The 15363-nt window shown below is 43.6% G+C and overlaps 1 protein-coding gene across 1 annotated transcript in view; it reads right to left on the reverse strand.

Moving 5' to 3' along the window:
* The window catches only part of LOC108399287 (maltase-glucoamylase), a 179190-nt gene that overhangs the window by 54335 nt on the left and 109492 nt on the right, over window positions 1–15363 (reverse strand). Inside the window, exons 60-70 of the mRNA XM_073239855.1 lie at window positions 15153–15284; window positions 14949–15047; window positions 13253–13366; window positions 12258–12342; window positions 10257–10374; window positions 4983–5154; window positions 4354–4470; window positions 1799–1953; window positions 1569–1653; window positions 616–672; window positions 9–133 (exon numbers count right to left, since the gene is read on the reverse strand). Of these exons, the coding sequence (XP_073095956.1) occupies window positions 9–133; window positions 616–672; window positions 1569–1653; window positions 1799–1953; window positions 4354–4470; window positions 4983–5154; window positions 10257–10374; window positions 12258–12342; window positions 13253–13366; window positions 14949–15047; window positions 15153–15284 (1259 nt within the window). The remainder of the gene's footprint in view (window positions 1–8; window positions 134–615; window positions 673–1568; window positions 1654–1798; window positions 1954–4353; window positions 4471–4982; window positions 5155–10256; window positions 10375–12257; window positions 12343–13252; window positions 13367–14948; window positions 15048–15152; window positions 15285–15363) is intronic.

Raw genomic sequence — 15363 nt, forward strand, 5'->3', positions numbered from 1 at the left:
CCGCCTACCTGGCCTCCGTGGTTGTGCTCGGCTTCTGGGTGGGAAATACGTATCCCCCTCGAAGGTGAAGTCCCATCTTATAATCCGGCAATAGCATCTCCACCAATTGTTTCCTCCAGGGAATGGCCGCCCCCTAGTCAACCGAAGGGAGACAGGTCAGATCGCAGGCTGTCTGGGAGGGGAGGGGCCTTGAAGATCGGCCAGTTCAGTCGCCTCACTTGAAACAGGAGAAAATTAGAGACACCCCTCCCCGACCCCGCCACAAAGTGAAGAGATTTTCCCAAGGCACACTCAAAGTGGGGGGCAGGGACAAGGAGACCGCACCCCCTGTGATTGCTCGCCTGGGCTGTCCTTCTCCAGCTTATCACGGCCTACGGCCCATTACCTGTCTGGGGAGCAGGAAGTAGCCAGGCAGACATAATGAAAACTCCCATAACCCTGTCCCAGTTATTCAAATTATCTCATTGTACGTTCAGAAAAGCCTTCCTCACCAAAAAGTATCTGCAGTCAACTAAATGTAAAACCTTATACTATTACCAAGCTCCCAAGGCTACTGCTTCCATTTGCCCTCTGCGAGACGCAGGTCTCTGAGCAAAGCGCGGCCGACACACTTACCGTCTCATAGTCATACCAGGTGGCATCAGGTATGTACGCAGTCACCTGGCTCGCACCCTAGGGAAACAGCAATAATGGGCAACATTAGTCCACGCCTGTACAGTTTACACAACATCCCCGTGTGTGGCTGCATGTGCTCGGACAGTCCTGGGAGAGCGGGGTTCACGGCCTCCACGAGTGAAACTACAGACACTCAGAATGGTTGGGCAGTTTACCCAAAGCAGAGCTGTACCTAGAAATTCAGTTTGTTGTGCTTCGAGGCTCCTGAACTTCCTAAAAGAAGCAGAGAAAGTTCATTCCCCGAGTCACCCATGGCATCTGCCGGCTGTTAGAGACTGGAGAGCCGCTCTGGCGGGGCCACTTGCTGGTTGGCAGGACCTGCCATGGGACATGCGGCTGGAGTGCCTCTGCCACGGGAACGTCGGCGGCGACCTCGCTCCTTTATAAACTGTGCAGCCCGATCCTGATGCCCCCCTACACTCCCCGCTGGCACCCACCCCGAGTCACTCTTAGGAAGGGTACGTGGGGCCCTTCGGCGTGGACTGCAGAGAAACAGCCCTCCTTGCCCGGCACTCCTTTCTCCCTCCCTGCTCCCCTCCCTCCTTTTCTCTTTCTCCAGCCCAACCCTAAGAGCACAGCCCCTCTGGACAAAGGGGAGCACTGACCGGTGGCCGGCCCAACCTCACAAGGCACTGAGAACCCCGGTCAGTGCCAGCGCCCCAGGCTTAAGGACACAGGCTTTACGATAATTTTGCAAAATGGGAATTGTTGTGCTTGGTGGAGCAGTGAGACCAAAAATTACTATTTTTGTAATTTCCAAACTTTAATGATCTCTCTTATTTGCATTCATATTTATATTTAAATGTAGCCATAGATACTCAAGACCCAGCTAATTCAGCGATAGAGACACGAGGACAAGTGTGCTATTCCCCCCCAACATTAGGTAAACACACCTCATATAAAACAGGTGTGATGAGGAGTCCAGGCCCCCACAAGAACTGCTCGTGCACCTCCCATGTGGCTGGGTCCTGGTAGAACCTAGAAAACAGAGAAGGCAGGTGAAGCCTCAGGATAGCACAGCTCCACATTTAATGGCAAGAAGGTCCTAAGTGACCTTGTTTCTACTAACGAGGTAAGTGAAATCATGATCCGAAATGGATTCTGTGCAGGTCAGGCAACTCACTCATGGACAAGGGGCCTCGCCACAGTCTCCCCCAGGGTATGAGCACGGTAGAAAAGGGTGTAGAGGTAGGGCAGCAGGGTGTAGCGGATGTTCAGGTAATGTCTGGAGGAATTCAGCACCTGAGAGTTTTCACCAAAGGCAGCAGGATCCTGATCCTAGAAGGAGATGTAGGCAATTACTAAATATTTCCGGCATATTTTTAAAGATCCCTTATGATAAGAAGCTTTCTTGCACGAAAGTAACTGTGCGAGATGTTAGACCATTTCCAGAACTGAAAGGACTTGGTGCTGTTCCTTCATTTTATGGGTAAGAAACAACATAAAAGATTCCATGACTCTCCCAGTGTAAAACTGCAAACAAGTGGGCAGAGTTTAAATTGGACACCATCTTCCACCGCCAGCCAGTCTATGGCAGCCTCAGGGTGATAAGGAAGCCCACAAAGGTTGCCATGGAGATGAAGGGGGCAATAACCACCGTCCCCCCAGAGCTGCTCTAATGTATTCATATACTGAGGTTTCTCACAGCATTTCATTTGACAAATGGTAATAATAATAGGCTGTGTTACTAAAAAAGAATTCGAAACCCATAGCCTTAAGCCACATTGTCTACCACCATGATCTTAATCCATCTTTTCCTTTCCCTACACGTTCATGAATTTGTAATTTTAAAATTTATGCCTAGCTTTGTCCATACTGTTTTCACCATCAAAATTTATTTTATGCTCTGTACTTCAAAGACAGCAACCCTAATATGCAATGTGCAAAGAAACTGTGAAGATGGTTTAGTAGATTTTATCCAAAAGCCAAGAGGGGACCCATTATAAGGGAAATCTAATTTTCTCGGGACCCAGAAACAGAAATTCTCCATCAGTAATGCTGCATTTTCCTTGTAATTTGAAAGATGTCAAAGATATGCTTGTCATATTTCGAAGTGCCACCCTATATTGTTTTACTGGGACTAAATTTTAGAAAAAACGATCTGAATTTGTTCTTTTCTTTTATTCCCTAAGACGCTCATTTCCCCTATCCAAAGGGAGTAGAAAGTAGAGTGGTCTACACCATGAGACCACTGCATGCCCCTGATGGGGGACTCACAAACACCCTAGTCATCTAGAAGGCAAACACCAAGGAGAATGGCAGCGGCTGGCCCCCATCACTCTGCTCTCCACTGGAGATGCACCGTCCACTCTGGCGGCCAGGGGCACACGGACTGTGGGACACTTGAGGTGTGCTTAGTAAGACTGAATGTTTCATTCTATTTTATTGTAGCTCACTTGAATATAAACCTAAAAACTGGATGAGTGTAAAATGTTCTTTCCTTTAAACCTAACTTCATTGTTTTGGGAGGATTACATCTCACTCCAACTGTTGAAAATTCAGCATCCTAATTCAGATGCACTGTATGTGTAAAATGCACCCTGAGTTTTGAAGACTTAGTAGGAAGAAAATAAAATAGCTCATTAATAGTATTTTGTATTAAGCAGAGGTTGGAGTGATAATGTTATGGACATACTGAGTCCCATAAAAGATGTTAAAAGATCACTCCTGTCTCTCTTTACCCTTAAAATTGGATTTCCCTGTGTGCTGACAGCACCAGTTGAGAGGAAAGGAAAACAGCCCTGTAACCCGGCAGCTTGAGTGATCTGAGCTCTCTTACCTCTGTCAGCCCCTGCAGCCCTGTCTTCAGAAGAGCACCCACCTACCTTGCTCCCAGCCATCTGCTTAGAAGTTCAGAAATAGTGCATCTCTCTCTAGATCGCAAATGGCTAGGATAGTCCTGGGATAAGATGCTTTGAAGATTTGGCTGTAAATCTTTCCCAAGTTAGAGAAATATCAATGGGCAGAGTCAAGAACTGGAGTTAAAATAATCATCAGTACATTATTCTGTTGATCCTATTAAGAGCTAAAAGCCTTCAATTTGAAAGGTCAGCTGCAGATGACTTCATCAACAGAAAGAGCATCCCACCGTACTCACTCCTGCCATCACCATAAAGGTCTCCTTAAGAGGGACCTTCAGCCCCCTTCTATATACTGGCCCATCAAAAATATGAGGTTGGACAGAAAAGGATATTTCCCTTTTCTCTCATGAGTCATGAGAGGTTGGCAGGGATGAGGGTGGCCTCTGAAGTCATCATAGGCTGACAGGCTGTTGGAACAAGGGGAAGAAGTTTCCTACCAATGGCCTGTGAGCCCCGAAGCCCTTCCTCCTGCTCCCCTATATTTAGAAGTGGTTTCCGTGTATTAACTAAAGTAAAATGCTAGTGGACAACCATCCCATCTCGTATAAAGTACAGAAGTGGTACAGCAGCGGCACCACAGAAACTTGAACAACCCTCCCACCTTGTTGGGGAGTTTTCAACAAAACCATTCAGTACCTACATCCCCCTTCCCACACACCCCCACCCTGATACTCTACTTTTTAGGCCTATCACTCAAAAAATGACCAACTCTGCCCTTGCACTTAGGGCCAACCTGGAGGGTTTTCTTCCACCCTCTTTGAGAACAAGTAGACTGGACAGTTCAGGAAGTTTCCATAGCTTCTCTTGGGGGCCTTACCCTGTATCCTGGCCCATTGTGATTCCTTGATAGCGGGTAAAATGCTCCCAGTTGCATCCATCGTGTACAGAGCTCCTCCGTGACATCTTGTGTATAACCACAAATGTTGGCACCTACCTGGAAAATTAGCACACACACAGCATTGGGCGCAGTGAGAGAGGAGAAAGCATTGACTGTTACCCATGTGAAAGGGAAAAAGGAATCTCCATCACTGCATGCCTAAAGGGGTCCCAGGCTTTCGGGGCAAACCCCCAGCCATATGAAGAAAGCAGCCAGTGTGCATCACGGACCAGCTAAGAACAACGGTTGTATCAAGGGCTCATCCTCAATACTCAGTCCCCAATTTCACACTTTGCTGTTCACTGATGCTCTGCTGCTGGAATTTTTCTGTGAGACTAATACATGTGACTCATGGCGTCGCCTGCCTAACTGCAAAGTTTCCATGGATGACAGCCCAGTAATAAAGTTGTCCCATCTTATCTTCAGAAGGCAGCTCACACCACACATGAAAAATGGATTTTTTCCAGTACATACAGTGAGACGTGTTTCTTGGTTTTCAGACACCTCAAAGACCGGTAGTGGAAAGAAAGGCCAAAGGGTTAAGGTTGCTTGGTTAGGGTGAAACTCACCATGGGGATGCCAAATAGGTTGAACTCAAGGATGCTCGGGATGGACCATCGGAGATCATCCCACGTGGCCGCATTGTCCCCCAGCCAATGAGCAGCAAATTTGCCAGATCCAGCAAAAGTAGAACGGGATAAAATGAAGTTCCTAGTGCCAGGGAAGATACTACTCAGGGCCCTGGAAAGGAATACAGTCAAGTGAATGTGAAGTGAGGTGTGAGTGTCTAAGACTTCTCTGTACCAAGGGCAGCAATGGGCTTTCCAGCTAAACTGAGCAAAAAACATCAGGAATCATGAGCCGGGTGAGCAGGCTAGTTTAGTATTTTTAAGAGCTGCTTTTGCCCTTCTGGATAAGGTTTCAGGCCTCTAAGAGGGAGTAACAACCTCTACAGTCCATGTGTCATCTTTTGGAGATGTACTCATTTCCATTAGTATTATGTTGCATAGATTAAGATTCCCTACCACTGGGAATCAAGAATAATCAGTTCTGAAGCATCAGAGGAACATGGATGCCTGGAGCCCAGCTGGTGCACAAACTCCCCTGTCAGGCCAACAAGGGGCACAGGGTTCCCCCCTGAGCTGCGGCTGTGCTACAGGGATACAGTCAGTTGAATGTGAAGTGAGGGGTGAATGTCTAGGACTTTCTAAAGTTAACATTCTATAGTTAAAAATGCTAAGTTAAAAGTGATTAAAATATAAAATATTATCATTGTGTTACTTATAAAATATATTACATATCAAATAAAATGATGTAGAAGGGAAAGCAAAGAAAATGAAAAAACATGGAATTCAGAAGGCTAATCTTGCCCCAGGGTGCTGGGTGGACACGGGTGGGCCAGCAGACAGTTAGGTGCGGGCTTCTTCCCCGCTTCTCCTCTGAATGCTCCTTTGCATGGGCACCGTACTGAAATGCCTCTCCCTCCCAAGACCAGTGTGTCGCCAGGCACCAGGCAGTTCCTCACAGACACCAGTGCTTCCCCACTTCACATCCCTGCAGATGCTATGGCGAGTCCATAAATGCAGAATGACTTAGGATGGCAAAAGGGAGGACATTCTGCACAAGGAGACTGGTTTATGAAAGTGAGGCGCTCCATTCTGAGAATTCAGTGATAGAGGAGAGGACTCATTCTTTGAGTCCTGTCCTCCTCTCCCCTTCAGCAGAGGCTGGCAGACACTCTGCCCTGAGTACCACTGGCTGCAGGGTTCACTGCACTCTGCAGTCATCAGTCAGGAAAGAAACACACAGGTTGTATAGAGGAAAACTGAAACAGAGATGGTAAGTTATCTGAAGTTAGTTTCGTTTCGTGCCAGGTATTATAGGAACACAGATCAGACGACAGTCTGGTTTTTTCCAGCTTAGAGGAACAATCTTCTTCAGAAATCCTTAAGTCTGTCTGTTCCATCCCTCAGGTTTGGCCTGTTTAGAGTCAGGTCCTGACCTCTGGGAGGAGCTGGTCTCTTTCTGCTCTCAGCTCAGAGGAAGGTGAAGCCCGTTCTGTGGGCAGACCAGCAACCACTGCGCCCTGACTATACTCCCACCTAAATACTGAGCCAAATACTTGTCAGGTCTATGACTTGAATTCTCCTGATACTGAGATCCCATTGAATGAAAATCTTAGCTATTTTTTAACCAACTCTGCCTCATTCCCAAAGACCAAGGCTACTTCTCACCATTATTTTCCTGGAATGTAGGCCCTTCTGCCCAACCCAGAGGAGTTCAAAGGGCCCCTACTGCCTTCTCAGTCTAGTTACCTTTTAACTACTAATTATAGCTATTAGAATATATGACCCAGCCCCACTGTGACTTACAGCACTTTGGTCACATGCAGACACAAGGCCTAAAGCATTCTGAAACTGTTTCCTCCTCCTGTCCCTCCCTACTCTTCCTGTCTCACCGCGACGTCTTACCCACTCTCCCTCCCATCTAAGAGCTGAAACAGATCAAAACAAGAGGGGAGTGTGCAAACATCAACCCAAGTCTCTCAAGTCAAAGATGAGGAAACTTGAGTCTTACTCATCCAGTTTATTTGTCAGAAAAGGTAGAGTGAAAGAGAAAGAAGGCAGAAAAGAGAAGATAAAAAAGTCAGAGATGTGCGTCCTTCTTGAAGCTTTTGTTTTATGGGATGAGGACTCTCTCTCACCTGGACAATCCAGCAGAATACAAAGGCCTGAGGGCAAGTGGTGCTGGACAACAAGATAGGCACAGGTCTCTGCCTCAATCCATCAGCCCCCTGGGGGCCATCCTGCCCTTCTTCTCTTTCTCAGACCAGACATTTATTCAACCAACACGTCTTAGGTACATACACCATTCCTCAGGCTAAGGAAAAAGGGATGACTTTGGCTTCCAGAAACTTTCAGTCCAGCAAGAAAAACAAAGAATATCTAATAATTATAATACAAGATTTTTGTATATTAAGCATATTGCAGTATGAACAAAGGTAGAACCAAAAAAGGAGAAATAATTTTCTTAGAACCTTCAGGAAGGTATCTAGAATTAATACCTATGGGGAGGTTTTAAAGATAAGTATATGTTTATAAAATGGACAGGGCAGGAAAGGCCTCTCTGGGCTGTGCATGCAAGGCCTGGAAGAGTGAGACAGCATTTTGATTTGGGAACAATAAGCAACCAGGTATTAACCAGAGTATAAAATATGATGAGTGAAAAAAATGAAAGAAAAATACTAAGGAAGGGTAGGTTATGAAGTACATTATGGATTTTGCTAAGGTGACTGACTGAATTTTGTTATTTAGAAAATACCAAGTCACAAATAATTTTACACTGGGGAGAGAAGTGAGGAGGCCTGTGATTCAGAAAGATCGCCTTGCCAATAGTATAGACAAAGGCTTTCTAAACTTTAACATACATTCAATACACCTGGGGATCTTGTTAAAATGCAGATTCTAAATTCCGAGTTCTAGGGTGAGGCCCAAGATGCTGCAGTTCTAAGGTATTTCCATGCCGTGCTAATGTTGCTGGTCCTTGGACCACACTTTGAGTAGCAAGAGTAGAGAATGGATTAGTGGGAGATAAAGGTAAGTCAGGGAAGGGAGACTAGTCATGGGACTAGGGCAATTTATGTGACCAATTATGATGACCTTAATTAAGAGGTGTCAGTGAGGGAAAAAAGGAGATGGGTATAGAAATGTTTTAGGATCACAAGGCTTGAGGACTGAGTGCATGTGAGAGCCGAGAGAAGAAAGAGCTCACGAACGATGCCAGTTTCTCACCTAGGACTCTGGGAGATTGGGACGGTGTTGCGACCAACCAGGACAGGAAATTGAACAGTTTCAAGAATAATCAGCCAGAGTGTGGAGGCTGGGCGGAGACAGGCCCAGGGTAAGATAAATAGGGTTGGAGGTACTGTAACTCATCCAAGTAGAGAAGGTCAAGAAGGTAGTTTTGGATATCTGTGTCTGAAAATCAGAGAGAGATCTAAGCTAGAATGATAGACTTTAGGTCATCAGAATAAATTAGTTAAACCACAAGAAGTAATAATAACATGTCAACCTAAAATGAAAAGAGAAGCATGAGAACTGACCCCTAAGACTTATCAGGAGTGAGGGAGTGGGTGAAAATGATGCAGATACAGAGGCTGAGAAGAAGCAGGTAGAAGGCGAGCAGGCATGCCAGGGCAGAGTGGCATCTTAAGGACCAAAGGGGCTGAGTGTCGAAGCAGTGGTCAGTGATGCCAAGTGCTGGGGAGAAGTCCAGGAAGAGGCAGATGGAGAAACGTCCCACGAGCACATCAAACCCAGCCTGGAGTTCCAGAGATACCAAGCAAACAAACAATAACAAGCAGAGAAACACTGAGACATTCCTTCCTAAGCCACTGGAACATCCCTAACAACCCTTGGAATATTTTAGTTTCCCCATCTGTTTTGCAAATCTAAAATTAAAATCTTCCTAAGCTTAGCCTCAAGTTTCTTGCTGTCTTTAGGTATAATGATTACATTTCACCACCTTCCAAGGAAGGACCTTGGTGAGCGGAGTTTGCACGGAGTTACTCCTCAATTTACAGTCATCAGAAAATCCCTGTGACAAGGTGTGAAAAGGACTGAGTGCTTTGTGGGAGGCATCTGTCTCGTTGTTAGACTCTCACAGTGAGTGGTGGTGGTGGTGGTGGTGTGAGGACTGAGAGCAGAGGGGAGGACTGAGAGGGGGACGGGGCAGCAGTAGAGAGGCCAGGAGGGCGTGGTGTGGCACTGCCAGTAAATACAGGACAGTCAGGTAAACTTGACTTCCTGGGTGCTGTCCTGCACCCAAGGTCCTGGAATGGCTTTACTTGCCCAACCCCTGACACCTGTGAAGCTCTCACCAGCTTCCTCCCCTTGGAGGCACTGAATGGACCTTTAACTGCTGACAGCAGGTTATGTCCTGCTCCAACTCAGTTCGTTTCCCTGGGCTCAAGAAGGTGCCTCCCACCCAATATATGTACCAATGACACTTTCCCTGTAGATACAACCCCTTCTTAAAGGTTCAATTAACAGCTGATTGGGCCAGGAATTAACATCTGATCCTTGCTGACCCAATCAGATTCTCTTGCCTGAGTATGAATTGGAACTCGAGAAATTTGATGGGGAGGGAAACTGCAACCGGCTATGTGATCACGAGCAGGGAGAGGAGACAAAAAACAGCGAGAAAGAAACAGAGATCGATTCTAGAAAGCTTTGGAGTGATGGATTCTAGAGCTTCACAAGGCTCAGGTGTATCTTTGCCTTTGGATTGTTTCCTTCCAATAAAGCCTTCTTTTTAAAAACATGAGATAGTTTGGAGGAGGGGGTATTCTGCTCCTCGAGACCCAACCACTGCTGACAGACCACCCCATAGCAACACCCTTCCATCTAACCACATTTCATACAAACAAAGGATAATTTTTAGTATAAGTATGTCCAGTGCAAATTTAACTGGGTGTCCTGCATTTTTATTTGCAAAATCAAGCAACCTTAGTGTGGTGACCGCAGCACATTCAGTAATAGGACCCAGTCAAGGGCTAACTTCCAGATGGGGCCTCTAAATACCTTGCACATTTTGGCTTACTAGTCTCCTTGAAATAATGAAGTCTCTAAATCACAAGCCCATCAAAAATAATCTTGCACCAAGGGATTATGTGAGAAACCAAGGGATTATGTGAGAAGACCTTTTAAGTAGCCTCTAAGATCTAAATTTCTATGTCCCTATAACCACAAAATATATTTCAAAAATATACTCATGGAAAACAAGAAAACCGTCCACCTCCCACCTCCCCCAGTCTGGAGTCAGGGGAGGAACCAAGCGCTTACGTGTCTGTGGCTCTTGCCATGGAGTAGCCATACAAGCTGTGGACGTCATAGTGAAGGCCCCGGTGAAACTCTGCATCCATGCAGAGGGTTCTTGCAATAAGTGAGCCATCCAGGACTCCTGTGGGAACACATCTATCAGAGCAGAACTTCCCTATCAACCAGCTCTAATAAATAACCACCCAACTGTTTCCTTTCTGATTACTGCTCCTCACCGATTAAATGTAATTTGCATGTCCTTGAAATCACAAAGAATGGTGCCCAGATGGGGCAACTAAGGGATTAGCTCGGAGCAATGGAAGTTGGCTTGAGACTCAACAAACATGAAGTATGCACATTTAATCAAGGGGACTTGAGTGTATAAAGTATAGACATGAGGGCAATGCAAAAGGGACCCTCGGCACTCTCATATCATGGGCATTCACACCCCAGTATGAGGCACAATTCTAGAAAGTGGTGAAACTAGGAAACACTGAGGTTGAGTTTTTTCCCCACTAGCCCAACAGAATCAGGGTTTGGAGTCAGAAATTAAATTAAATTATAAAACATAAAGAAAATTATCTGTTTGGCCAAGTTTGGTTTGTGGGATGAGGTTCGCAACCATTTTAATTACAAGAAAGGGCACTAAAAAAGGGTCAAAGGTAATTTATCTAAATCCTTATCATGCTAATGAGCACGATCCACTCCTGCAAAGGCGAGAGGCAGACCCGCTATGCAGCAAGGCAGCTTTCACATGTACACAGACACAATGCTGGAGCAGGGAATGGGGTGCTTGCCAGGAGCCGGCAGAAGTGATGGCATTGCACTTCACTGAAGAAAATTATCCTTAGTTTTGACTAAGAAGAAGATTAAGAGATTGAAAGGGAAACATGATAACTGATTCCCAGTGAAAAACACTGGGGTAACACAGACTGAGCAGAGAAAAATTAAGCATGAGGGGGTGCAAACAGTAGATTTTGAGAGAAGTTAAAAGGTTTGAAGTTCATATTCCTTCTACAGAAGTTCTCTACTCCCTCAATGACCAAAAAGGGGTTAAAGAAACAGCCAAACTTTGGTCCAAGGGTGCAAGTGAAGTGGACAGACCAGAATAAACTAGCAGAGTCTGGCCAGCTACTCACCAGGCCTGTATTCTCTTCCTGGGACTGTAAGATTATATTTTATACTTTCACTTAAAGTTAAGCTGAGGCTATATGATTGGATTCTGGCCAAGGGAACATGAGCACCCTGAATACACTCCACTTCCAGGCCTGTCCACAAAACTCCCTTGACCCTCACGCTCCTTCACCTGGGAAGGTGGACACGAAGTACTCTGAGGTGGGAGAAGCAGGCCATGGAAGTAACTAGGTCCCCAAATCACTGTTTGTATGAGAGCCACAAATCCTCACTTAAGTATGATATGAGCAAAAAATAAACCTTTATTGTGTTAATGCATTGAGATATTGGTGTTCGTTTGTTTCCATAGCATATCTCTTCTATACTGTTTCACACACACACACACACACACACACACACACACACACACACACGTTCTTTCAAAATCAGGGACTAGAAAATTGCCTTTGACTAGAAATGGGACTTAAAAATAGGAAGGATGGAACAGGAACCATTAGCCTTAAACTGTTGCTAATGAGAAAAAAAAAATTTAAACAAAACTACAGATTTACTTGAGTGGAAGGTAGTTTGTACCTTGGAGTATTCTGATATTCTCATAAAGTTTAAAACTGAACCATGTGAGGGGGTTGGAGGCAGTGAACAGAGAGGAAGCAACGGAACTCAGAGGAAGCACAGCCTGCTGGCTCCCCGTCTCTGCTCTCTTGACGTCCGAGTATGGAAGCAGAAAGGTCGGCAGAAACCAAACAGTGCAAATCCCTGGTGGAGGAGTGGTTGGGGTGTAGGGGGGCCCTGAACCTGGGAAGTGAAATTGCCCTTGGCCACACTGTGTACTACTGAGGTTGTTCTCAACGCGGCTGGTGACTATGTCACTAGCAAACAGGTGACACTTACGAGGAGTAAAAGGGGGAAAGTTCCAGTTGTTCAGTTCACACTCATGATCTGAACCCTGGAGACAGCTGGACACTTCGTCCATTCCCTGCAAAGACACAAAATACGCAAAATGGAACATGCGACAGATAATACAGACAGTTTTTGAGGACTGTTACTGAACTAGAAGTGTGATGTGGGGTTCTCATCAACTGGTTTGGGGATCTGAGTAATCTTCCTAAATTTTCTTGACCTCTGTTTCATCTTTTACATGAGATTTTATCTAAGGTGCCCTCCAACTTTAAATGGTATCAGGCACCTTTTACCTTTTATTCATTGATTTCAATCAGTTACATAAGAAATACCATTTCAAAGGCTGAGTCTCACCTTATAAATATTGTGATTTTTATTATTGTTCATATTGTTTCAGTATTGTTTTAAAGAACCCAGGATTTCCATTTTATAATTTCCCCAGTTCTTAGTCCATTCAGTGTGTGACAAGAAGAGAAAATTGAGGTCAAATCCATTCCTTTAAAATTGATTTAAAAAATAAGTGAAGCTTAATTGTGTTAACAGAGATAATTTTTCAGATTTCAAAGAAATATCCCCACCTGCTATCCCCATCTAAAATATAAAAGGGGCTCATTATTCTCTGATGATTAACATAAAATTTTAATGAATCAGTGTGACAAATAATAGCATTATAGCTTCTAAAAAAATACTAGTTTTAAGTTGAAAGAGAGTAAACTTTCTCTTTCAGGCCATGAGAGAGTAAAGGACTCTTTCAAAAAGAAATAATCAGTTGGTTATTAATAACCAGTTGGCAGATTCAGAATTAAAATCCAGGGTTCTGAGGGGTCTAATTTACTGCATATATTATCGGCATTAAGTAAAAAGATTTTAAATACTTCAATGCGGAGCAAACTATTCTATTACAGATCGGGGTCAGGGTCAAATTTCATCTCAAAACTTGGAATATCCATTTCCAAAGAAAGTTTAATTTGGCAATAACAACTTACAATCCACACTCCATCAAACTGCAGAATTTTATTGAACTCAGTGACCTGCTCGGTCCACCACTCTGTACAAACTGGATTACTATAATCAGGGAAGACTGTCCGTCCAGGGTATCCCTAGAGAACAAAGAAGAAGGCTGTAGCGACTTCCCTGCCTGATGGTTCACATATGCATGTTTTGCTGTCTGCTATTGCGTCCACTAGAAGCCCCATGCGTCTTATCATTTTAGAATAAAAATTTGTGACTCTCACCCAAAAACTAAATAATAAAGTAGATGCAAAGAACCAAAGGAAGAAAAAGAAAAGGGAAAACTAGATGAGAAGCCTTCAAATGTTTCTTTCTAATGAGAGAAAAGTAAACTTTCATTATGTCAGGTCAATAGGAAGAACTGCTTAAAATACAGGAAAGTCTAGTAGATAATATTTTGGAAGATAATGATTGAATTTGTTTAATGTATTGTTAATTTAAGGTCATCTAAAACCTGCTTTATAAATAATGATGTTTATAAATTATGTGTTGATTTTTGGCATATGAATAACCTTTTTTTAAATGGCTAAGTCAATTTCGTGTTTCTTGCTCTGATCCAATCTTTCTTATCCTAGCTCCTCTCCCATTGATTCCTATCAAAGAGTAGCTTTTATAAATAGCACAGATATAGCCATAGCCCAAATCATTGAAAATTCTGAACTGATAGAATACAAGCTTTTGTGCATACATTCTTGCTCATTTTTCCAACAAATTTACAAGTTGTGATTTACAGACATCCTTATGCTCAAGGCAATATAGTGAAACTATATTTCAAAATTATATATATATATATAAAATACAGAGACTTCTTAAAACTCAACATGGGAGCTTGAAATTCCCACTTTCGGTGGATTGAACTCCTGGTCCTTTGTTTTAGCTGATGGCGGATGCAGATCAAATAATAATTAGAGGCAACTTTGGCCTCCAGGAAACAGAAAGTGTGACAAAGGAGTGTTCTCAGCAACATTCTGCTGAGAACAAGCGCAGCAAACTTCATTCTATCCAAATGCCTCCTTAATGAGCCCCAACCCCTCCAGTGCTATGACCTCTGCCAACATCTTACCTCAAATGATTTGTGTTACTTATGAATCACTGGAGTCAATGGAGGTAACTATCTCATTAAATTCTTGTAACTATGTGCAAATTCCTAATCATATACCACTGAAATATGAGCACTACCGAAATGACTCCCAGATCTGGATAATCTACTTTCTAGATAACTAAAATATGTTTATGAGACGATTTTAAGAATAAATGAGTTTTTTCTAATAATATATTGCTTCTCAATTATCTGTAGTATTAGAAGGTCGGGGCTTGCTTCTTGGAGACTACATCTTAATCAGTCCCTCTGCAAAAAAGAAAGTTATGTGACATAATAAAGAAGCTATCTCTACAATAACAATCATACAACCTATAAATGTACCAAATCAAGATGTCATACCTCCTAAATTTATATAATGTTACATGTCAAATCTATTTCAGTTAAAAAATAAATCCATCAGAGTTTTAATCATTCTCCTGTTACCTCTACCAGTTTAAAAATAATAATAAAAGAAACCTCTACTGAGGAAACAGTCATGATACTATAACTTGCCTTCCACCCATCTTTACACCAAAAGTACAAACTTCCCCAAACAACCGTAATCTGCTCTGATTTTCTTGAGAAATTACCATTCCAATGACAAAACCATTGCTTCCCATGACCCATACTCTCTTTTTACTTCCATTCTGATAGGGCTCGTAGTCAGGATCATTGGAGATGCCAGGATTCTAACAAAAAAAAAAAAGAAAAAAGATTAATAACTATTATTTTTGTAAACTTCATTTGCGCTTTGAATGGAAAAACTAGGCAACAGACTTAGCATTTGAACATACCATAATAATTACATATTTCAATCCATAGTTGTGTAACTCCTGGACAAAATCTGAGAGATTGGGGAAAGCCACTCCATCAATAGTGAAGTCCTTCATTTCGTTCATGTAGTCTATGTCGGAGTACTGGACATCCTGAAAGACAGTGCTGGCCGGTCAGAACCCAGGCAATGGCACCGTGCTGATGCAAAGTGTTATAGCTCTGGTTCTTGGT

Source organism: Manis javanica, chromosome 6 (assembly GCF_040802235.1).
Source record: "Manis javanica isolate MJ-LG chromosome 6, MJ_LKY, whole genome shotgun sequence".
Classification (NCBI taxonomy): Eukaryota; Metazoa; Chordata; class Mammalia; order Pholidota; family Manidae; genus Manis; species Manis javanica.